The sequence below is a fragment of the Paroedura picta genome, chromosome 10 (genome assembly GCF_049243985.1).
Source record: "Paroedura picta isolate Pp20150507F chromosome 10, Ppicta_v3.0, whole genome shotgun sequence".
NCBI lineage: Eukaryota > Metazoa > Chordata > Lepidosauria > Squamata > Gekkonidae > Paroedura > Paroedura picta.
This window is the reverse complement of record NC_135378.1, coordinates 54748481-54772658: the sequence shown is the minus strand read 5'-3', so window position 1 is coordinate 54772658 and position 24178 is coordinate 54748481. Positions and strand designations below refer to the sequence as shown.

The window sequence follows — 24178 nt, the reverse complement described above, 5'->3', positions numbered from 1 at the left end:
ACTGCAATTCGGCTCAGAATCTTTAACCCTCCCCCCGCTCCAGAGGAGCGGGAGGAATAAAGGAGTAAGGGCAAGTGGGGAGGAGTTAGGGCGGGCCCTGTCCGGGATAAAAACTCGGAGGGCCCAATCAGGAGCCGCGAAGCGGCTCCTGATTGGGCCCTCCGAGTGTCACTCGCCTGGGCCAGCCGGGGAGTTGCCGCTCAGAGTAAGAAGCCTTCCCCAGCGGTAAGTCCTCCGGCCGGCTTCCCCTCGCCCAGGGAGCCTTCTGCCGAGCCCTGGGGCAGGCTCGCCTGCCCTTGGGCCCGCCAGGAGGCCACAAAGCCCACTCCCGGTCCCGAGCCTTCTGCCGGGCCCTGGAGAAGCCGAGCCTGCTCCTAGGCCTGGCAGTAGGCCGCGGAGCCCACGCCCCCGTCCCGAGCCCTCTGCCGGGCCCTGGAGCAGCCGAGCCTGCTCCTAGGCCTGGCAGTAGGCCGCGGAGCCCACCGCCCCCGTCCCGAGCCCTCTGCCAGGCCCTGGAGCAGCTGAGACTGCTCCTCGGCCCGGCAGTAGGCCTCAAAGCCTGCCGCCGCCTTCCCGAGCCTTCTGCCGGGCCCTGGAGCAGCCGAGCCTGCCCCTGGGCCCAGCAGAAGGTCCCAAGGCCACCTACCTTCCTCTGTTCCTCCCTTCCTCCCAGCATTCCCTTTGCCCTTTCCTTCCTCCCAGCATTCCCTTTGCCCTTTCCTTCCCTTCCTCCCAGCATTCACTTTGTTTTTCCCTTTCTCCCTTCCTCCCTCTCTTCCATCTGCCTCTTTCTGGCTACCTGTTTCTCTGCCTCTTCTTCTGTCTCTATCTTCCTCCCTTTCTTTCTGTCTTTCTGTCTCTCTTTCTCCTTTTCCTCTTTCCTTCGCCCCATCCCTCCACCCACCCATCATGCTAGGGCCCGCTGTATTTTGGCCACAGCGGGCTTAATATCTAGTTCTGAATAAGAGGAGCACATGGAGGAAGAAGCAAAGTTGAGTCTCACGTTTTCTGAGTCGTCCACTGCCTCTAGGTTCTTCTTCCAAATGGAAATGCATGACTGCCCCAATGTCTATATTTGGCCCAGGCTGTTGCTTCTGGCAGGTGCCCCTCCATACCAAACCCTGATGCCAGCTCTGCCCTTGGTTATCCCTGAAGCAGCTTTTTGGATCTCAATCTATCTCATTTATTTGATTACACTGATACAGCCCTTTGACACTGAGGTGTTTTCCCTCAAGCTAGGCAAACTATATTTCTAATGGAAAGCAAGATTAACAAGCTGGCAGGTCAAGTATAAAAACAAATTAGGGTCACAGAGATGTTTAACTGTGGGGACAAGGCATGTGCTACCTGTATTTTTCCTCTGACGAATGTGTTTATGTCATTTTCATTTTCAAAGATGGAGAGAGTTTGCAGTAAGTTCTGTTCCAGCCATTCCCAGTGCTCAGTTATTTCTTTCCTTGAACAACCTATTACAAGAACAAAATAAGCTGTTGGTTCAATATCTGCGATTTGTTCATCATAAAGCACAAAAACGTGTAATCAGTTTTTTCCCCAGATGAACACATGAAGCTGCCTTATACTGAGTCAGACCATCAGTCCAGCCTACCCAAACTGGCAGCAGATCTCCAGGGTCTCAGGTAAAGGTATGTCACATCACCTACTGCCTGGTCCTTTTAAATAGAGATGTCGGGAACCAAACCTGGGACTTTCTGCAAGCCAAACAGATGCTCTAACCACTGATCAAGGCCCCTCCTTGGTAAATCTGATTCAGATAGCAACATGTGCATGGAAGTGATCATAAAGAAAGCAGCAAAGAAGAAGAAAAATATTAGAGTAGTTTCATCCAAAAGAAGCCTGTGTGACCCATGAGCTGATTAGATCACCAGTTTATATTTTAGGACAACTTTCCCATGCATACTGCATTTCCTGGATATTTTCAAAGCTTTGACAGTCTTGTTAAAATAGTAATCTTGCTTGCTGGTTACCAGAGATAATGGTTTGGAACAAAATTAAATCCTCAACTTCAACCCAAGTATAAAATTTGAAAACACACAGTCCATAGATCACTAAATAGTCAGGAAGCCAGAGCTATATTCACTGGCCAAATCCATTATCAAAATACAAATCTATTATTTCCTATCTACTAACCTGTAAAACTACCTGTGTTGAGAAATTATTTCCAAGGAACTGCAAATATAAGCTTCTCTGACACAGTTCTGCTGATGAGGAATGAGATCATTGTGAACCATTCCAGGGAGGCCTTGCTTTTCTACTCTGCACTCTGAATACAAATCATTACTGAAAGCCTACATAATTTAAACCGCAGCAGCAAAGGCTCATATGTGATCATCATACTGTTCTTTGCTTGAGATTACTATGCGGAAATGTATCATTAAAACTCTGGATGCGACATTAAAGACCAAGTTCTTTCTATAGTTTTTACATACCCACACAGAGAGCTATAACATAACATAGAGGTAATATCGTTTAATCACTAGAGAGATGCAAAAAGATAGTTCGTTTTCTATTGTGCAATTAAAAAAAGCTTTTTTGTTACTACACTGTCACTGTTCATCTTTTGCTACTACACTATCACTGTTCATCTTCTGAACTTTGGTTTTTAGATTCTTGCATGCCTGCCTTCTCTAAAAATAATCCTCCTACTCTTTGTCAAAACAAATAATTAAGAGTTAGCTGGCCCATAATCAGGCTGTGGTAATATACAGATACAGTCCCTTCCTGCAAAAAAATCCCAAAGAAGGGCAATGCCAAAGAATGTTCAAAATGAGTACCACAAACAGAGCAAAAGGAAAGAAAGCATACTAAGTAAGGGATAGCCTCTGACTGCATTACAAACATTTTTTTGTGATTTGCTTTCACCGGTATACAATGAAGGCTTCTAAATTACAATCCACTGAGATGTAGAACTATATTTTTTTAAAGGGGAGAAATACTAGTACAAAATTACTTTAATCACATAAGTAGTTACATTTTTCTACCAGGCAAAAGCCACAATCCCTCTCTTGCCAAAAAATAAAAGGTTTTCAAGAGAACTGTGGCGTTATTCCAGTTAGTAATTAGAGAGGTACAACAGAGATGCCTCACTCTTTACCAGCATTAGCCATAGTTAGCCATGCTAACTACGTTGATCTCTTCGAAACTACTGTTTGTAGCTGATGGAAGTTCTGGCTAAAGGAAATATACCACTGCAAATGTAACTCTATGGTTACCTGAAAAAGAAAAGGCAACACAAAATTCATATGGGACAAGAGGTGAGGGAAGAGATTGAAATGTCTGTGTTTGTACCTTATTCTTTCTCTATTAACCATGGTTAAGAGACCAGCAATGTAGCATCTATTCTAGGCCAGAGACATCAGTTCAAGTGGCCCTACTATGTTATTCTCTACTGAACTGCTCAGAGTTTATATACTCACCACAGGCAATTGTCCAATATATCATAGAGTCAGGGGCTTGATACAGGATTCGATATGGTGCCACCCTTGCACTAGAGTCTAGTACAACATCTAGAGTGCCCACAAGAAGACCTGGAGAAAAAATAATTTAATTAGTGAACCACACTGTTTTCTTATAACCGACAAACAGCGTAACAAAATGTTTCAGCTGAGAAATGCAGCATATAAAGATCTGCCCAAATCTGTTTCATCACATAAGCTAAACACAATATAAACCAAACTATTTTAAAATTATCCTTTTTCTCCTGGTGAAAAAGAGAACTGTGAATTCTGACCCAGTGCTGATAAAACCACTTCACCTGGCCTGTTTTTGGTGACAGGGTTATACCTGCAGATAACATAAATTTTAAATTGCCACGTGAGTTGGCAGGTACCCCCTGCCTACTGGTGGGGAATGAGGGGCAGGGTTGCCTGATCCAGGCGGGGAAACTCCTGTAGCTTTGGGAATGGAGCCTGAGGACGGCAGGGATCTTAGTGGGGGTAAAATGCCACAGATCCCCTCCCCAAGGCATCCATTCTAAGGAAACTGATCTCTGTAGTCTGGAGATATGTAATTCCAGGGGATCCCCAGTCCCCCCCCCCACAGAACCTGACATCCTTAGTCTACATGTGCTGTTCTGACTTTAGATATTTCATGCACAAGGGCTGTTGGATATCCTCCATAAGAAAAGTAAAACAAAGACCTGATTTAAAGACATATTCTCCCAGGGAACACTACTTCCCTACATACAACATCTCATTTAAACTGGGCAGTAATTCACCTATTTGTGGTTGTCTACACAGGTAGCAGCCAAGTTTCTATAAGACATGGCATAAGTACAATAGCCAGAGAAAGAAGACTTTGCACTTGCTCTGCCAGCTTCACATTTAAATCAAGACTATTTTTGTGCAAAGAGAAGCACTGTTAGGGCAGCGACCTGCAGCAAACTCCTTTGTGTGCCTTGGCACCACCCATACGTCTCCTGGCACCCAACTCCTGGTAGCCCCAAACAGAAAGCCAATGTTATTTATCTTTATTTATTTCACTTATAGTTCACTTATAGTTTTTTGCTCAAAGATTTTCTCCACCTCATTTGAGCAATAACCACTGGAAAGGAAAGAAGTTATTTCCCTTTAATTAAATATTTAATGTTCAATGCTACTGAAGTTATTGTTGCTGTTGACTGATGCAGTCACTGAATTTTCATTATATATGCTTTATTGGTTTTCACGTTCCCTGTGAACTGCCCTGAGCCACAAGGGTATAAAAATGTAAGAAATAAACAATACAGGAAATAGGCTGCTGATGCTTTTTATGATGCAAAGTTAAACAACATTTTTTCATAAAATTGCCTACAAATAAATCTGAAACTAAAGCAACAGCTAGAGGGACTCTTTTAAGAGTTGGCAGCCCTATTCAGGCAAGCTGAGTTGTTGGGAAATCCCCCCCCCACACACACAAACACACAAACACATGTACACACACATTTGAGAGGACAGGACTTTTCTTCAACATTATCATAAGGCAGAGGGGTCCAGCCTGTTTCAACTACTGCAAAGTCCATCCAGGCATTCTGAAGTTCCCCACATCATTAGAATGAGCCTTTGGGTGAGCATTCAGCTGACATCTCTCTCTTCTGGAATGCAGGTGTTCATCATTCTCTGGCCAGCAGTAATCTCTCCATTTCTCCCCTCCATACCCATTAAGCTCACTTCTCCTTTGTTCTAGCCTCAGTCAATAAGAGACAGCCATAGCCTGCGCAGAGTTAACATAGTGAGCTACACTCTACTCATGCAAGAGCACTGAGCTATAAATAATTGAACATCATCTGAGATCTTGACCTTCCTTTTCACATCCCTTCTTTAAAGCATTTGTTTAGTGAAGAAACAATACTTTACTAAATATTTTCACAAGCTGTCCTTGGCAAGTTTCAAAGGTATTCAAGAACTTGTTTTCAGGACTGCTTTGATTTTCCTCTTTTAGCTCACATTTCTCTTAATGTTTTTTCTCTTAATACCAAAGCATTAGAAGTGACTTTGATAGGCCTGGTGATAGGGCTGCCATCTACAAGTTGGCACATTTCTGGAGATTTGAGGGTGGAGCCTGTGACCTCAGCAGGGATGTGATGCTGTAGAATCCATACTGGAAAGCATCTATTTTCTCCAGTTAAACTGGTCTCTGTCAGCTGGACAATAATTGCAACTCCGGGAGATCTCCAAACCCCACCTGAAGGTTTAGTTTAGTTTATTCTGTATGACACTTTGACAAGATAAAACTTGTGATCAGATATTAGGTGGAGAAAATTCAGAATAAAAATATTTATGTATTTATATTTATACTAGGGGCAAAGCCCGTTGTCTCCAAGAATACAACGGGCGCTAGAGCTTGGCAGTGGGAAGAGGAAGGGGAGGAGTTGTCCAGTCTGTAAGGGCATGGGGTTGTCATGTGTGTTGTGTGGGAGGTTGTGGTGGCATGGTGGCAAATGAGGCCATGGGTGTGGAGATATGGGTGTCAAGAACCTGTGGTGTGGAATGTTCGTTGATTGTGGGAGAGGACTGACCTTTGGGAAATGTGGCATAGTGGTTACAGATGAGCTTTCCAGAGCCATGCCCTGAGATATGTGAAGGGAAAATCAGACTGGAGACTCTTCTTAGGGGAAGATTACATGGCAACCAATTCCCCCAGTTCTGCATCATTTCCCTTCTTGCGTGAATTAGGCCACATTCACCAAAATGCCCCTCTGCCCTAATACACATAGGGTAGTCACAGTACACAGGTGTCCACCCTGTTCCTTCTGTCTCCCATATTTTCACTGTTGGTAAAATGTTATGTGCCCACATGCTTCTTTCATGGTTGCTCCTTAGAAGAACGGGTTTTTGTACCCTATTGCTTACTACCCAAAGGAGTCTCAAAGCGGTTTACAAACACCTTTTCCATTTATCTCTCCACAATAGTCAACCTGTGAGGTATGTAGGGTTGTGAGAGATCTGAGAGAACTGGGAATGGGCCGCAGTGACCCAGCAGGCCTCAGGTGTCTCAAAGCATTTTCCAATCGTCTTCCCCTTCTCTCCCCATAGCAGACTCCCCATGAGGGAGGTGGGGTAGCAAGCCTCACAGGGAAGCTGGCAACCCTAAGAGGAAGACTGTCTGTGCACAGCAGTCTTGACCTTAGTAAGGTTTTTAATACTGTTTTTTAATTTGCCAGGCCAAGGTTATTTGCCAGTTACTATTTCAGTTACGATGTGTCTCCAGACATTTACTTGTTCTCTATTTAGTTTCAGGCTGTAAATATTTATTTAGATCTTCCTGCACTTTCCAGACTCACAGGACTGATGCTGGTCTACCTGTCTGCACCCCAGAATACAAACAGTTGCTGGTAAGGGCTGGCCATAACCCATAGGCCAGGAGGGACACTCCTGTACCACTCCCTACCAACTGCAGGCAAAAATGGCTCATTTGAAGGCTGGACTCTGAGGCATTGTATGATTTTGAAGTCCCACCTCCAAATCTCCAGGAATATTTCCAACCCAGGGGTAGCCAACCTACAGATGTGGCCTGGAGAGCTCCTGGAATTACAGCTCACCTGCAGAGTATAAAGATCAGCTCCCCAGGCAGAAAGGGCTACTTTGGACAGGGTTGTGGTAGAGAAGAAACATTTAAGGCTTCCCACACAGGTTGTTGTTGAATTGAAAGACTTGAGGCCTACTGCACAGGGTTGTTGTGCAGATGAAACAGGAGACAAAAGAGCCAACTTCCTCTGCAGAATAACGCTGTGCAGTGGCCTCAAATCTGCAGAGAGTTGCAAAGAAGAAAGACACATGGCTTGGCTGTGTCTAACCCCCGGCCAGAGCAGTATTTTAAGTGAGAAGGGGCTTTTCTGTGGCCTCCCTGTCAGCAAACTGTTTGGCAGAAGGGGAAAGTCCCCCCCCCTCAAAAGGAAGGCCCTCAGTCTCCCCTGCGTTGCTCTTGGAAATGCCTCCTTCCCTCAGTCAGGGGCTGTTAGAGGCTCCTTCGCAGCAGGCCTGAAGGGGGGAGGGAGAGCACTCTGCAGCCTCCTGCCAGCTCTGTCAGGGTTCTGAGGCAATTTGCAGTTGGACATGACAGTCAGGACAGCCTTGGGGCGAAAAGGGCTGGCTCAGCCTGTCCAAGCCTCTGTTCTCATCCCCCTTGACAGCCCTACTGAACTCCTCTCCCTTTGGTGGTCAGGAGCAGACTAGCAGACAGACTGGGCTGGGTGAATGGAATTTTGGTCTGTCCTGGTGAGGGGCCAATAGGAAGGCACTTTGCACGCCTCCCCATTGGCTGCTTGGCCCTGGATGGACCCTTGGAGGGCCCAATCAGGAGCCGCTTTGCGGCTCCTGATTGGGCCCTCTGAGTTTTTATCCTGGACATGGCCCACCCTAACTCCTCCCCAGGTGGCCTTACTCTTTTATTTAATAGGACCCTGTCCTATTTAAAGATACCGCCAAACATTATGCTGTATGCTATAGCAATACAGCAGAAAATAGGTTTAGCAGTTTTAAAATTTTATAGCTAGACAATAGGTTAAAACTAAACAGCATGTCAACAAAAGATAAAAGATCCTCCTGTAAGTCACCGTTTATAGATCATTAACTGAGCATTTCGAATACTATATACTTGGGAGCAGCATTTGGCAACTTGTGTACCAGCTGGGGCTTTACTTTTCCATAGGAGAAGTTTAATATTTTCATCTTCTGTACAACTGAGAATATTTTCAAATTGAGGTCGAATTTGTGTAGTTCTGGCAGCTATATAGAGGGGGCACCTTAGGAGCACATGTGGAAGGGACTCTACGTCCCCAGAGTTGCAAGGGCAGAGTCTTTCTGCTCTTGGCAATCATCAGAAGGTTGGCAACCCTAGTTGGGGGCAGCACAAAAGAGGAGGAACAATTTCAGTGGGGTAGCTGTCCTAGGGTACAATGTGCAGCCAAAGAGTTTTATGGAACCTTAATGGAACCTTAATAACAACTAAAAAATATAGCATAGCTTTTATAATCATAGATATATATGCCTGAAGCTACAGCCCATTTCCCAGGAAACCTGAATCTTCTAGACCTCTGAGAAATATATCTGCCAACTGACTCTCAACAACTTCATGATCTGATTAAATGGGCTATCGCTCATACAAGTCCACACCATGATAAATGTTAGCCATTAAAGAACCTCACACCTATGTGTCCAGTTCCAGCAGAGTAACTCAGGCTCCCTGCAGGTTAGTGCTGGTGTGTATCTCACCTTAGTTGAACAAAAGCATAATTTTTTCACACAGCAATGGACAGCTTCCTCGGCTGGTGGTGGAGAGAAGGAGACTCAGTGCCTGGAGTCAACTTCTCCACTCCAGATAATCTCTCTGCAAACTTTAGTAATAGAGAAACTTTGGCCTGAGTAAAAATCTGGTAATTGCCTCTTCCATCAGAAAATGAAGTCATTCAAGAAACTGCCACCTGGTCTACCTTGACTTAGTACATTGTTCCTCCTCTGTGCCAGCAAATGCATTTCCTTCTCTTTTTATCTTTTCATCTTTACACATCTTGGACAACTTACTACAGCACCACCAGCCCATCTGCCGTCTCTGCCTCAGGATTATTTTGCTTGCACTTTTGCTTTCCTTGGTTTTAAGCCTCACCCCCAGCATTCTATCCTGTCTGTATAGCAAGAACACATTTAGAATCCTAGTGTTTTAATTTTTTAATGTCAGTATGCTATGAAGTTTTGAGAGTAAAAAAGCATTCCTTGGGATTTAAAATTGCAAAGTTTAAAGATGAGTGAATTGAGGAGCAGATGTTGCTTTATGGGTTAAATATTAATGACTCCATGTATCACATGGTGATATCTGAACCTGCATTTACTGCCTTTCACACAAAATGTTTGGTTCCAATGGCACAAGAATAGGACAGGAACAACTGCACTGGGACAGATATCAGCCTCTTTCTGTTGTGCAACTAAATTCTGGTTAGATTGTTCTATCCATGTGACACTATTATAATGCAAAATAGAGGAACCTATGAAAGTATGAACATAAATATAAGCATGGAGGTAATTGGCCTGGAATAATGCCAAAGTTACATAGGGTTTTTTGTTTGTTTAAAAAACATTTCAGTTTTGTTCAAAGCCCTTTAAAATGATTTCAGCATGATGATCCGCAAACGTCCTTCACTTTGAAGAAAACTTACTATGCATCAGAGAGGGTCCCTCATTCTTACTGATTAGACTTTAAAGAATTCTTTAGTTCAAGCTAAATGATTTACATTCAAGGATAAACACCCTGCAACATCTTGTACTTCCTGGAAAACTGGTTTTGTTGCCCTTATATGTCTCCTTCGTCTCCAGACTGCTCAGAAGCTGAAATGCTAATTCACAGGAAGTCAGCAAGTACTGTCCATATTGGTGATGTTCTAGAGTTTGTGACTTTTCTTCATGTAAGCATAAATGGTTCAAAATATAGATCAGTCTTTCTCAACTTTTTTACCATTGAGAACCCCCTGAAATATTCTTCAGCTTTGAGAAACTCCAGAAGTGGTGTGATTGATCATGCAGAATATGGCTAGGAAGCATAGCTGGGTACACACCCACTCAGGGCCCTTCACACTTCCTCCAGGCCCATCACTGGCCATTTTGGGAGGGGGAGTCAACATGATATATGGTCATAGCACCAGATAAATGTTTAACAAATTTAAAATTAATTAACTTAAATCCATTCAGGAAACCCTTCCAGGGCTGTCAGGAAATCCCAGGGTTTCATGAAACTTTGGTTGAGAATGCCTGATTTAGATAAGCCCAATTTCTTGCAGTTCTCTCTTCTATACCTCATTAGCACATTTGCAGTTATACTATTGATGTACAAATCCCATTGTAATCAATGGATTGAACAGCTTCTCATCACCTTGGGAAACTCTGCTCAAGTGTCATATTACCATCAAATAAAAGCCTGCTTGGAGTTACATGTCTCGGTGCTTGGATGTTCATATGTTGCATAATAAATTAGCTGAGAGACAGAAACAAAACATTAATCTGCCATTAAGGAGTCAGAGTTCAAGCCATAATGTTTAGCAAAGACAGCAGCTTACTCCCCTATATTTGGGACCCAATCTTTTAAATTGTTGTGTACAGCTCTGGTGTTCTGTCAGTTCCAACCCATCCCAGATCCCCAATCTGCTGTTTCTCAGCTTCTGTTCTCTATAATTCTGGTTCTAGCTCTCTATCTACATATTAGTTCTGTATCACCCTACCAGATTCCTCTCTTCCTTTATTTCAGACTCTGATGCCTGGTCCATCTTCTTCCTCTCAGCCAATCTTATTTCTTGGTAATTTCAACAGTTATCCCTTCTGACCCAGAGATCTCCTACTTTCCGCCCTTCAATCTCTGCTTTTATATGGATTTCTCCACATATTTTGGTCACTTCCTAGACCTTTTCTTCACTTAAATAAATTAGCACCCCCCCCCCCAAACTCACTGCTGAGGAATATCTTCTGCCTGACCCTCACCTTATTCCACATTTCACTGTCTGCCCCACAGTCTACTTGCATTTTCCGTCATCCGCAGTCTATTCATATAGAGGCTTCCTTGGAAGCTTCCTCCCCACACCCAAACTTCAACTTTCTCCACAGATGGCAAAGTTGGAGTCCAATGGCACCTGCAGTTACTCATCTACTGTCCTTGACTATGGATTTATCTGTATCAATATCCTAGTGCAACAGTCATCTCTCTCTGGCTCACACACTCCATCTGATATCTATGTTCAGACTTTCATGCAATTAAATGCTAACACTTTTGTTTACTCTTGCACAGGAAGAAAAGAGCAGGCTGATTCTGTCCATTATACACTCATCCTGTTTTTTCTCAACTGCCATCTGCCAAACTAAGCAATATAATGAAATTCCAGGTTTAGGAATCCTTAGCATCTCTTTGCCACTTCTGATGCTCTGTTCAAACCTGTCCCATCACCTCCTTCCTCCTTGAAATACTACATTCCTTCAGGACCATCTGTCCTGATCGCTCCCACACCATTTTTCTCATCTTTCAGTTCATCCTTCACCTCTTTAATCCTTTCCTCTCCCCTACACGCCTCACTTAATGAGTCTGGCCTTATCCAATCCCTTCACATATTACCTTGATCCAATTCTCTCCCAGTTTTGGCCTGCCTACGTCTCTGCCGTTCTTTCCCAACCACTCCCTCCAGCTCCTTCTCTACTGCTTTCAGACGGCTGTTTGCCCCATTCTGAAAAAAGCCATCCCTTGATTCACTCCCACCTCAAACTGATTTCCACTTTGTTGTTTATTCACAGTCACATTCTCCTCTCCATCATCTTCACTCTTGATGTCACTTCCTGTGTCTGTCCACAGCTTCTTCCCTAATGCTCTTTCCTACAGGGCCTTCCCCATCTCTGCCGGGCCTTCCTTGAGAAACTATTTTTGATCCATTCTTTCTCTACATCCTTGATTGGCCACAGCTAACCTGATGGATGTCTTTTCATCATCTAAAAATCTAAAATCTAAATAAATAAATAAATCTCAAACTCAACTTATCTAAGATGTAAATTCTCATTTTTCCTCCTTGTATTTCATTTCATTCTGTGCTCTTCGTAATCATCACCCATGAATCTGTAAAATAGCCAAATCTTTAGCTTTATCTCTTGAATATGAGCAAGGAGATAAAGTCTGATGCCAAATTGTTACTTCTCCCTTTACAACTTTTCTTAAAAAAAAAAAAAAAAACCTTCAGCAACCTAGAGTACGCAGAAGACTGAACCAAAACCCCATTGCTGTGCTTCATTGATTCCAGTTTTTCCCTCCACACCTGGTTGAATTCCAGTACCAGAGCCAGGAGAAAATATGCTCCAAACATAATAAGAGACAACTTGCCTACATCCTCTGTTTTGTTTTTTAAAGACTCCCTCCAGTATAAATGAATGTCAGGTTCACACACTTTGGTCAATTTCACCATGGCTGCTTTTAAAAAGAACAAAGGTATGAGAAAACTCAGATAGTAAATCAGTAGCTCTGATTTGCTCAGGGAGATTGTCTGTCTGTCAGTCTATTTATTTATTTGACTTACAGCCCCCCACTCCCAGAACAGCTTGTGATGGGTAACAAAGATCATAGATCTCTCTCATATCTCATCAGTATACACCTTCCCTTTGCTACTTCCTGGCTAGGAAGTCTTGAGTCTCAGATTCTTCTCAGATGGGAGATTTTACTTACAGCAGAATAGTACTGCTGGTGGCATCTGGTGCAGGCCAATCAACTGCATGGGTCTTGGCTTGTATAAAAGCCACTAGGCAGATACTTCTTCTGCTCCTAAGCTGCACATACCTACACTTATGCAGCTTCCACAGTAGCATCAGGGCTCCAACAGAATGCCTTGGCCAAGCAGGTACAAAGTACTAATCAAAGAAGGGGCCACTGGTTCCCCTACTAGATTTCCAGGGGTCTATAAATCAACTGGTCAATGACAATTTCTGTCCCTCTATACATCCTGTAAAATTATAGTTGTGGACATTTTCTTAATGACTGAAATAAGTAAGAAGACTGGATAGGAAGATATATCAGTAAATGGCCCTGAATCTGCAAGATCAGTAAGCTAATGACTCTGTTACATACCTAGACATTTATTGCAATATTTTGCATCCTGTGATCCGCAAGCAAGTCCCAAGCACTTGATATACTTAACATTCAGTGAGTCTCATCTTTCATCGCAAAAAGTATTTCTTTAGCTCTTGTGGTTGTAACCTGATCTTGGTATATTATAATAAAAAACATGAAAATAATTTACCTATTCTGTCTTTCAGAAATGTGCATTGTTTGTTGCTGCAAAACTCAGAGAGAAAGCAGAACTGCACTGTATCCTGCCTAGATATCAAAAGCCTGGTGCAATCAATTTAGAAAGTCTGAATCAGCAACAATGGAAGAGGTGCTTGAAGTGAGCTAACACTACAAACATATGAAGAACCACTCCAGACTATGCCCACGGAAATCAATGGGCATAGACTGATTTAACTGTGCACTAAACTGCACAGCAACACAAAGAAACAGCTTCCATGCAGTTATCAAGCTACAAGACACAGAAGCTGAGAGAGATTTCAGCAAAGGGGCAAAGCATGTCCAGAACAGCTAAGGGTAACCAAAAATATTGCATTTTAAAATTTAATTAATTTAATTAATTAATTACATTGTTATGCTGCCCTCCCTTGCAGCTCAGGGCAGTTCCAAGATATCATAACCTGAAAAACAAAACAAAACAGGAAATTTACATCTATCATTAGCAATGGCGGTTTACCCCAGTGTTAAACCTGTTAGTACAGTTCAGGGAACTGGCACCTAACTTGCATACATTATTCCAGGCTATCTTGAAACCCTGGAGTTTCTTGATGTTTCCCAAATGGGGGGAAGCTAATTAATTTTGTACATTTAAAAAATTGTTAAACTTTTATTGGGTGATATGACCATATATTCTCATGTTGAACTGCTCCCTCCCCTCCCAAAATGGCCAGTGATGGGCCTGGAGAGGGTGGGAAGGGGCCCTGGATGGGTGTGTACATAGCTATACTTCCCCACCATATTCTGCATGATTACGCCACTTCTGGGATTTCTTGAAGCCTGAAGAATATTTCAGGGATTTTTCAAGGGTAAAAATGTTGAGAAAGGTTGCATTATACTGACATTTCAGCATCATTACTGCCAAAGAAAGCCTCTGTCTGTAAGTGCTGGCAAAGTACCACCCTCAACAGTACTGTAATTACAAATAGCTGACACATAATTGCCACGTTCCTATTTACCTGTTGTGTAAGATCTTTGTATTAACTAGGGAAAAACAGAGAAATGTCCGTAGTAAGGGATTTTTCTAGCTGTAAAGTTATGAATGTAGCAAAAAAGGAAGAGAATTATTAGTCAATGGATTTCAGAAACATGTAGTTATTTGAAACATGGTTGGAGAACTTTGTAAATTTTGTTTGCTTACACAACTTTAAGTACTCTCGAGTATTCATGCTTACAAAGCAGGAAAGCCCAGCTTCTAGATAAACAGTCAAGTTGTTCTAGTCTTACAGCTCTGACATTTGTCAAGAGAAAAATTTTAAATACCAGGTTCTGTATTTGCATGTGTTAACATATATATCTACAGACTCATCTATTTTTCTGGATAATCTACCTTAAAAACAAACAGGTTGATTCAGAGCAGATTCTACAGCAGTAAAGATTTAATTGTCCGTGTATTGAATACTGCAATTTCACATACATTGAATTTTGTCCTGTCACAACAGGAATCTCCCACTAGTAAACCAGTCAAATCAAAATCCTTCATTTTCAGTTTTGGAATTGTAAAATAATAGGCCTGGTAATTTTGTTCAGCAGTCAAGATTATTTTGGGAGCACACTCAAAATGGAAGGGCTGCTCTTCCCTATCTCTGCACTACACCACAGGCTGCCAATGAAAGGGAGTGAAATGACACAAGATGTCGGGATGAAGCAGGTTCTAGAAGATGTTATGGAGGAAAATGTATGCCTTGCCTGAGTATACAGGAGATAATAAGAGGAAACGGTGAAGAACTAAGGTGGTAGAACAGACACCAGTTTCTAGCTTTGTCTAAAAAAACCCATGCAAGCAGAAAACTAGGACAGGATGAAATTGGCCCATATCCAGCCAGTGCCGAGGCAGCTGCATTGTTGTGGCCCAGATCAAGTTCAAGGTTTTTGTATCGATCTTTAAGGCCATTCATGGTCTGGTGGGCCCCACATATCTGTGGGTCCGCCTACTCCCCTATACCCCCTGCAGAGCTTTTTGTTTGGTGAGTATGAACTTGTTGGCGATTGCCAGCCCATGGGAAGCACACCTGGCCTCAACCCGGGCAAAGAAAACAGAGTCAGAGAGAAGCACCTTTTCTATTTGAAGGGAGCTTTTAACATACAGCAGCCTTCTTCAAATGTGATTCCCTGTAATCTTCAACCTCCAATCTGAAATGGTTGCGTCCATTCTGTCTTATTCTCCTGCATGTGGGAATCAGTTGCTGTCTTTTTGTAGCAGTTACATACTCAGTGTCTTGACTTCTTCGGCCCAAACATACAGCAGACATGGCTTCTCAAGCTGTAGCAAAATTCTATAAGAAACACCAGCATTTTCACCACATATTGGGAGGCAGCTATGGTGGAGAGTAGCTTTTCTAAGGTGAATATATAAAGGTAAAGGTAAAGGTATCCCCTGTGCAAGCACCGAGTCATGTCTGACCCTTGGGGTGACGCCCTCTAGCATTTTCATGGCAGACTCAATACGGGGTGGTTTGCCAGTGCCTTCCCCAGTCATTACCGTTTACCCCCCAGCAAGCTGGGTACTCATTTTACCGACCTCGGAAGGATGGAAGGCCGAGTCGACCTTGAGCCGGCTGCTGGGATTGAACTCCCAGCCTCATGGGTAAAGCTTTCAGATGGCTGCCTTACCACTCTGCGCCACAAGAGGCTAAGGTGAATATATAGCTAGGTTTAAATACATAGTGAATACATAGCTAGGCTTAGATCTCAACTAGGCTTGTGCACCAGGGGCCCGATCCAGACCGATTCAGCTTTGGCGCCCATTTACACTTTATGCGAGCCTAACCTTGTCCTTGACTTGAAAAATGCAACTGGTACAGAAAGTGTCTGCACAGGTTCTTACTAAGTCATCCTGGAGGACCCACATCCAGCCATTTCTGAGGCAGCTTCACTGGTTGCCAGTTTGCTACTATGTTAAAACATAACAGACTAAAAGGTCATGTTTTAATATCTGAAGTTCATTTTAATTTCAACAAAACGAGAATCATCAGAAGAAGCTAATTACTCATGACAACCATAATGGTGGCTTGCAGCATAACTATTAATAATAATTAGGATAAAATTAAAACACAATTATTGTAATGCTATTTTTATCCTCATTTACATCTGCTCATATGTGTTTTCCAGGTCTCTCCCATCCATTATTATTATCAGGGCCATAAACAAACTTCAGCATACCCTAGCATCGGTTACTCTGAAAATACCAACTGAGACCAGAAAACTTCTTAACATTTCCCTGTCTCAACCCAATCCCTCATACCTAACGTCCTTTAATTATGAACACCTCATTATGTTCCAAGTGTCACTGCAGTGAATAGAGTGTTCGACTAGGGACTGGAAGATCCAGGTTTAAACCCCCAGTCAACATCAAACCTTGCTGGAAGTTGGAGACCTTGGATCAGTCACACCCTCTCAGCCTGATCTATGTCTTAAAGTCAATGTGAAATTTAAAATGGAGGAAAGGAGAACAATGTAAGCTGTTCTGGGTCCCCAACTGGAGAAATCCAGGGAGCGAGCAAGCAAGCAAGCAAATGAACGAGCGGATGAACAAACAAACAAACAAACGCATGCATACATACATACATACAGCCAGCTGCTTTTAGACAACATTCTACTAGTTTATCTGAATGTCCAGCAATTACTTTTTTAAATTAAAGCTGAAAATGAGTCCCAATAGTGCCAGGGTGGAGAAAAGATGGCAGGGAAAATAGCAACTGCTGGGGAAAGTCCACATATAGAGGTCCTGTGTGAAAGAACTGTTGCTGGTGTGAATGCCTCTGCAATCATGGTGGTGATGTCAGAGAAATGGAGAATCCTCACAATGCAGATGCAGCATTAAGTTACCTGCACTGTCTTTTCAGCAAGTGAGCTTTATGCAAGACCAGACTGTATCAGGCATGTCTGGCACCCACTGAAGACAATTTTCCAAAGAATATTCTGTCAGTCTTTAAGAACATGGCAGATTCTTTCTGGCATTCCTTGATTCTATTATTGACATTACTGGAGTAACAAGATTATGGTGACTTGATTTTTTATATTGCAATCTCATGATACTCATTTGATTTGTCCATTAAATGTCTAATGTTGAATTTTCTCAAGTATACTCTCCAATCCTGCAGTTAAAATGTTGGCAATTGAGAATGCCTCAATCAAGGTATTACAACATACAGCATCCTCAAACATTTATCTAAGTTTATCTAATAATGCTACACAAGTTCACAATGTACCGTCTCTGTAATTTTGCTACTAAACCAAATGTTACCAACTTAGCAAATTTTCCCACTAAGAATGGGAGAAACTAATACTTCTGAATTTTGAAAAGATTTGTAAATGTTTATAATATATTATTGGGTTGAAGACCAAAATTGTCATTCAAATTCATAAAAGCATTCTTTTAGACTAAAAGTCACCTGCAGTAGCAAGGCTTTAATGACAAAACAAATTTAAAAGTAATGCAGATATTCTGCAGACCTTTATGACAATTTCCTCATCCAGCAACTGTCAATGAACAATGGCTAATTTTTTAAACTAAAACTCTTGGTATAGGAACACACACCAATTGCCAGTTCTGCTGTGATCTCCAAGAATATATTTATTACTCAAAAGCTATAAAAACCACAATGACTTCAATGTACTTATCTAAAAACTAATTAGTCGTTACATAAGTGAACACTATTTTTTCTGTTCTAATTATCTTAAAATAAACTATTGCATATACTTGTCCAGGTGCTCTCTTGTCTAGTAGTTTATGTCAAGTTACAGACCAAGGCTGCAATGGACAGTTCCCTACAGGTTTGAACCAGCTGCTGCCAAAAACTCTGTTTTTACAAAGCAATCCATTTTCTACCAATGGCTCTCACTTCTCTCAAGCCTCTGAACTAAGGGCTTTACCCCAAAATGCAGGAACCCTATTGATGCTACTTGAAAGTACTTACAGAACCCAAAGGAAAACAAAAGGGCTGAATACAGATTCGAAGGACACAATACTGCACACTTATACGAGCAAACATCATTTAAAAATGTACCTTCTGCTTATGGACCATAACTTAAAGGAGATATTTATCGAAACAAGTAAAGAAGAGGTTTCTATTTCTTTCTAAGGACTGTATTTAAGTGCAATGACTCAGACCACTGGTCTAATCTGATCTACTGTCTGCATTGATTTACAGAAGCTACTATGGAGTAAGAAGTTTCACCCTGCCTTGTTACTTGTTATCTCCTTTAGTTAGAATGTAAGAGACCCAATCTGGGATCTTTTAAATGCAAAGTACAGGCTTGACTACTTAGATTTTGCTCCTGCTAATCTAATCAAGAACTGGAATTTACTAGAAATTTCATGTAGCTGAAAATGAGACAAACTAAGCCCCTGTAAGACAGGCTTCACTGAAGTACTACAGGCTTTCCCAATTTAAAAAAAATCTTTCTCTGGCAAACTGGGCCGTCTTTCAGATCTGCTTTTGTTTGTAAATTGACATAATTTGCCTAAATAGCCCGAAGTCCAAAATGGCACACACATGTGCCTGCTCAAGCAAAACAATCTTCCATAATAAATATTCTGTTATAGTGAAGTTGTGGACTGAATTCTTGGCTTACAAGAAGACAATAAAAATAGTGCTTTCAACAAATCTCATGGAACATATTATACAGAATTAGCAGGAGTTAGTTGCTGGTGCTCGACTTAGAAAGTCCAAACTGAATCACTGCTCAATTATGGATTTTCTATGTATTCAAGAAAGGAGCTCTTGTTCTAAATGGGGCTTTTATATTTTCTGTGGGATATATTTGGAAAGGCCTCAAACTGGTTTCTGCAGCAGAGACATTTGCAGTGAACCATGTTTGTTAAAACCCTACTTTACAGTATCAAACATTAGAAAAAGGGATCCTAATATGCTATTATTCAGTTCCGTTACAACGGTTTGAGTTGTGAAAGATCAATGCTGATAATGAGAGTGAGGGAAGGGAAGCAGAAGTTGAGACGGGGTTATATATTTTTTTTGAACTTTTCATGCTGGGAATTGCCCAAGTATAATGCAAATGACAAACCACAATGTGTGTGGGGAAGGATAGAACTGTCACTGTGTGAAGAAACCATAATATAGAATGCCAGTTGTTAAAGGAAGAACTCGACCAAAAAACAAAAATAAGCCTTTCGAAGATACTTGAAACAAAATATGCATAGGTAGGCTGCCTCAAAAGACTTAAATTAATAACATTGTATTGCAAATTGTATTAACATTCTTTCAAGCTCTCCTGCTCGTCCCCCCTGGTTTTCATACTTTTAGGGTCATCTCATCTCAAGCAATAAATATTTGTAGATACCATCATAACTTTGCTCCTATGACCAATGACTGAATTGTACAATAGGCATCCATATAAAACACATCCACAAAAGTAAAAAGATGTAAAAAAGCCAAAAATGCCACTTCCTTCCATGATAACCTCAGGTGAGCAACTGTAGCTGCAGGCAAGATTCCAACTACAGCAAAAACTTTAATGATTCTATTAAATCACCCTGGAACAATGAATCTGGAATGTCAAGTACAGGATAATAAGACCAATAAAGAACATCTTAAATATAAAAGATTGACAGAGCAAGTCCTGTGCAGAGTTACTCCGCTGAAATGAATGGATCTGAGATTGCATAGGATCATATATATAGATTCAAGTGAGTAGCTGTGTTGGTCTGAAGTAGCACAACAAAATAAGAGTCCAGTAGCTCCTTTAAGACCAACAAAAATTCATTCAAGGCTTGAGCATTTGAGTGCATGCACTCTTCCTCAGACTAATGAACAACCATCATGACTGTATAGATATAGATAAAAGCAAATTATGGCAAATTAGTAAACTCTGTCATAATATCAAAATTAAGCCATATGATAATTTTTTGCTAAAACAGCTAATTTAGTCCTTTTGAGTTCAGTTGCAGTTCACAAAAACATTGGAGAAATAAAACTGACTACATCAGTAATTAATGGCAGACACTTTCCCAGTTGTAAAAAGAAATAATTAAGTGAGATAAAAAACCTATGTCCTTGTTGAGTCCAGGGTATGCCATTGTTTTGAGTGTTGTGACAACTTGCATTTCTGCAATCTCCCTTTCTAGTCTATTCTTGAAGTTCCTTTGGAATAAAACAGCTACTTTGAGGTCCCTTATTGAATATCCTGGAAGGCTGAAGTGTTCCCCTACAGGTTTTTCAGTCCTTTGATTTTTGATGTCAGACTTGTGTCCATTAATTATGTGGTGGAGGGTTTGACCTGTTTGCCCTATGTAGAGAACAGAGGGGCATTGTTGGCATTTAATGGCATATATAATGTTAGAAGAAGAGCATGTGAATAAGCTTTTAACAGTTTAGATGATGTTGTTAGGTCCAGTGATTGTGTTATTGAAGTGTATGTGGCAGCAAAGTTGGCATCTGGGTTTGTTACAAGCTCTGGTACCAGTGTCCATGTTCACATTAGATGCTGCATTGTTGTGAGAGAGGAGTTGTTTAAGATTGGGGAGTTGTCTGTGTGCAAGAAAAGGTTTGTCCCCCAGTAGTCAAAAAGGAGATAGGTTTTTTTTTATCTCACTATGCATGCTAACCTTGTTTACCTCTTGTACCCACATTCCTTACAATCCTCTCTTCTCTTTTTTTCCCCACTTTATTTGGGACAATGTGACTGTAATGTGATGTTAGTAATATGTAATGTAATTCTGAATTTAACTCTCTGGTCTCAGGACAAGATAGTTGCCAGCACAGGTTGTCACTTGCAGGGATGCTTCCAGGCTTGGGTGGAGATGGATGGGGCCAACAACTAGTCTCTTGATTATTTCCTTTTATACAACTGAGAAAGTCTGCCATTAATTACTGATGTCGTTTTATTTCTCCAATATTTTTGTAAACTACAACTGGACTCAAAAGCACTGATTAGCAGTTTTAGCAAAGAATTATCATATGGCACCATATGGCTTAATCTGGATATTATGACAGAGTTTACTAATTTGCCATAATTTACTTTTACGTATATCTATACAGTTATGATGGTTGTTCATTAGTCTAAAGAAGTGTGCAGGCACTCGAAAGCTCACGCCTTGAATACAGGATCATACAGTTAATGTGGTGTTTTGGGCCCCCACAAAAGATCATGTCACTCCACGTGTCAGCCAAACAGGTTTTGTGGCAACAGCAACCCTCCAAGAAGTTCAAAACAGCTAAATGAATGATGATTTACCACTTTCTGAGAATATATTTGGCAAATGATGTTAATCCCTGTTTGAACATCAGCAAGCATACAAGTGAAAAATGCTATATGCAAAATGAAAATGCCACATTTAACTGAAGGTTCTAGATTCTTGGAACAGCTCTCCATATCCCAACCATACTCAGATGTGGTCTACAGAAAGAATGGATTGGAGATTCCTTGATGGAACTGGTCTTTGCACCATCAGTCATATATTACTGGAGGCCATAGGAAATTATTCCAGCTCACATGAGCCAAATAATTCAAACGAGTTTCTCTCTGTGAGAGAAAGAAGCAGAATGCTCCAATGAATAAAGAAGTGGCCATATATTCCCATTCACAGTGTGGCCTTAACCAGTTCCTATATTTTCATTCTCAGTGTGGCATCTCTAAAATAAGATGAACAATATCCAACATTCACAGCCCTTTAAAAGAAAATTGAGGGAAAGATTGCAAAATACTAAACCTCTATATCAAATGCACATAAATAAGTCCCACTAAATTCAGTGCAGTCCAGAGTAATTGTGCAAGGGATCAGCATATTCAAGTTCCATAAGTATGATTAATATTATTTTAACTCTACGTAACTCTCCAGCAGGATCTTCTTGGAAGTGTTGTAGGCCTCAAGCCTTTGGAATGTTCCCATAAGATTTCTTTTTAAAAATCAGAAGACAATTGTATCTCCAGCTTTAATGAGATGCAGATTATGCAGCCATCCACATGATAAATGAGCAAAAACAGACCCCTACCCTGGATTTACTGCCTGACTGGGCTCTGTGGAGGATGGTGGAAAGTGTCATCTAGGCAACCCCCTGGGGATTTTCAAGCCAAGAGATGCTCAGAGATGGTTTGGCATTGCCTGCCTCCACCTAACAGCCCTAGCTTTCCAGGTGGGTCTCCCCAGCCACACACTAACCAGGGCCAACCCTGCTTAGCTTCTGAGATCCAATAAATACCTCCTAAGTGAGCAGTGACTGGCCAATGCAGCTCGTGCACTAAGAAATAAAACAGGCATAGGGGAGGCTCAACAGTGTTCCCACGTTTAAAGCAGCCTCGTCTCCCAAGGGAAAAGAGGCACAACTTCTCCACATTCCCCCGCAGGCTCTTACCGGCTAGCCCTCCGCTGCCTCCATCTCCTCCGTGCCCCTTCCTTCTCTGCAAGATGAAGTAGGGGTTGGCCCTCTCCGTGATCCACAGGGCGTTCGCCAGCAGCACCTCCTCCGGGTTCACCCACATGCTCCGGCCAAGACAAAGGCAGCCCCACCGGGCTCGCGCCGAGGTTCTATGCGCGTCGGACCCTGCACGGCCCGGGAGGCAGCTCCCGAGACCCCCCTAAGCCCGGATGCAAGCCCCGGCCACAACGAGACGCATCGGAGGGGAAAGAGGCCAGAAAGAGCACCATGCCCCTCCCCACGCCACCGCTTCAGCCCTGATCAGCCGCTGTCGGCCGTGGCGAAAAGCGGCCAGCCGCCGAGGCACGACCGGCAGAGGACGCGGAGACGAGCACAGTGACCTCAACCAGCATCGGCAGCACCCGCGGCGCCTGGGCGCGCCCCACCTCACCACCAGCCGCCGGCAGCGCCGGTGTCTCCCCGCCGCCTCACCGCATCCAAGCCCCTGGAAGGATCCGGGGGGGGGGGGGAGGAGATCCAAAGCGGAGGGCCCAGCTACCCGGCCCGGAGCGCGGAAGGGCCCCGCTGCTTCCCTTTAAACCGCGACCGCCTCCCGCGCATAGAGTCCCCCGGCCTCGCAATCAAGCCTCCACGGGGAAGTCGCGCGTTCGCCCTGCGATGGGAGCGCTGGAGCCAGCCCGGCCGTCAGCCAAAGGGCCCTCGGGAGCCGCGTTCAGCCAATCCCGCTGGGAACCCGCAGCCTCTGGACCGCCCGAGCCTCGCACAACACGCCCCTCGCCCCCGCCGCCCCAGCTCCAAGCCCGAGCGCGCTCCTGCTGCAGGCTTCGGCACAGAGGCCTCCTCAGGCAGCGCTCGCTGAGGCGGTGGGCATCCGCGCAAGCGGCCACCCGCCACAACCCCTCGGAGCGGGCAGCAAACAAGCGGGGCGAGCCACACTCCGGTCGCGCTGCAGCGGGGGCGAGGGGAGAGTCGCGCGGACGCCCGTGGCTGGCAAGAGCCGCAGAGGAGCCTTCCTCAGCCGTCCGGCGCTACGGGCAGGCAGGCGCGCGCGCGCAGCCTCCCTCTCACCGGCCAGGTTGCCACTGGGCGGGGCCAGCGCCAGAACAACCCGCCCCCCCTCCGGGGGGGGGCTAGGCGCCGTTCCCCTCCGCCCTCATCCCTGGAGTCGGTCACGCGCCACCTGCCCTCGCTCCCCGGCCAGGATGCCGGGCCCCGCCCCTCTCCCTCTCGGGACCTGAGGCGGGTGGCGCTCGTCGCGCTCGGGAGCCTGTGCCGGGGGTGGCCGCGCCGCCTTGCACGCTCCTCGCTCGCCTTTAACCGCAATTGCTGAACTAGAATCGGTTGGCACAGTCTGTTGCAGGAGGACTGTGGGTGTCTTTCAAGGTATCGCATTAGCATGGAAGATGTCCAAGCGGGCACTCGTCTTAGCTTGTCAGCACTGGGCGTCAATATTTGTATACAGCCTCCAGCCTTTTCACCTCACTGTTTTTTTAAAATGTAAATGCTCTCCATACATCGATGTCTGGCTGTTTAGGATGACACTTGATGCA

At 43.4% G+C, this 24178-nt stretch overlaps 1 protein-coding gene across 1 annotated transcript in view; it reads right to left on the bottom strand.

The window, feature by feature from the left end:
- TBC1D9 (TBC1 domain family member 9) overlaps positions 1 to 23667 on the bottom strand; it is a 50701-nt gene extending 27034 nt beyond the window's left edge. Inside the window, exons 1-3 of the mRNA XM_077300226.1 lie at positions 22605 to 23667; positions 3435 to 3545; positions 1348 to 1466 (exon numbers count right to left, since the gene is read on the bottom strand). Coding sequence (XP_077156341.1) covers positions 1348 to 1466; positions 3435 to 3545; positions 22605 to 22731 — 357 coding nt within the window. The 5' untranslated portion in view covers positions 22732 to 23667. The remainder of the gene's footprint in view (positions 1 to 1347; positions 1467 to 3434; positions 3546 to 22604) is intronic.
- Positions 23668 to 24178: the final 511 nt, after the last annotated feature.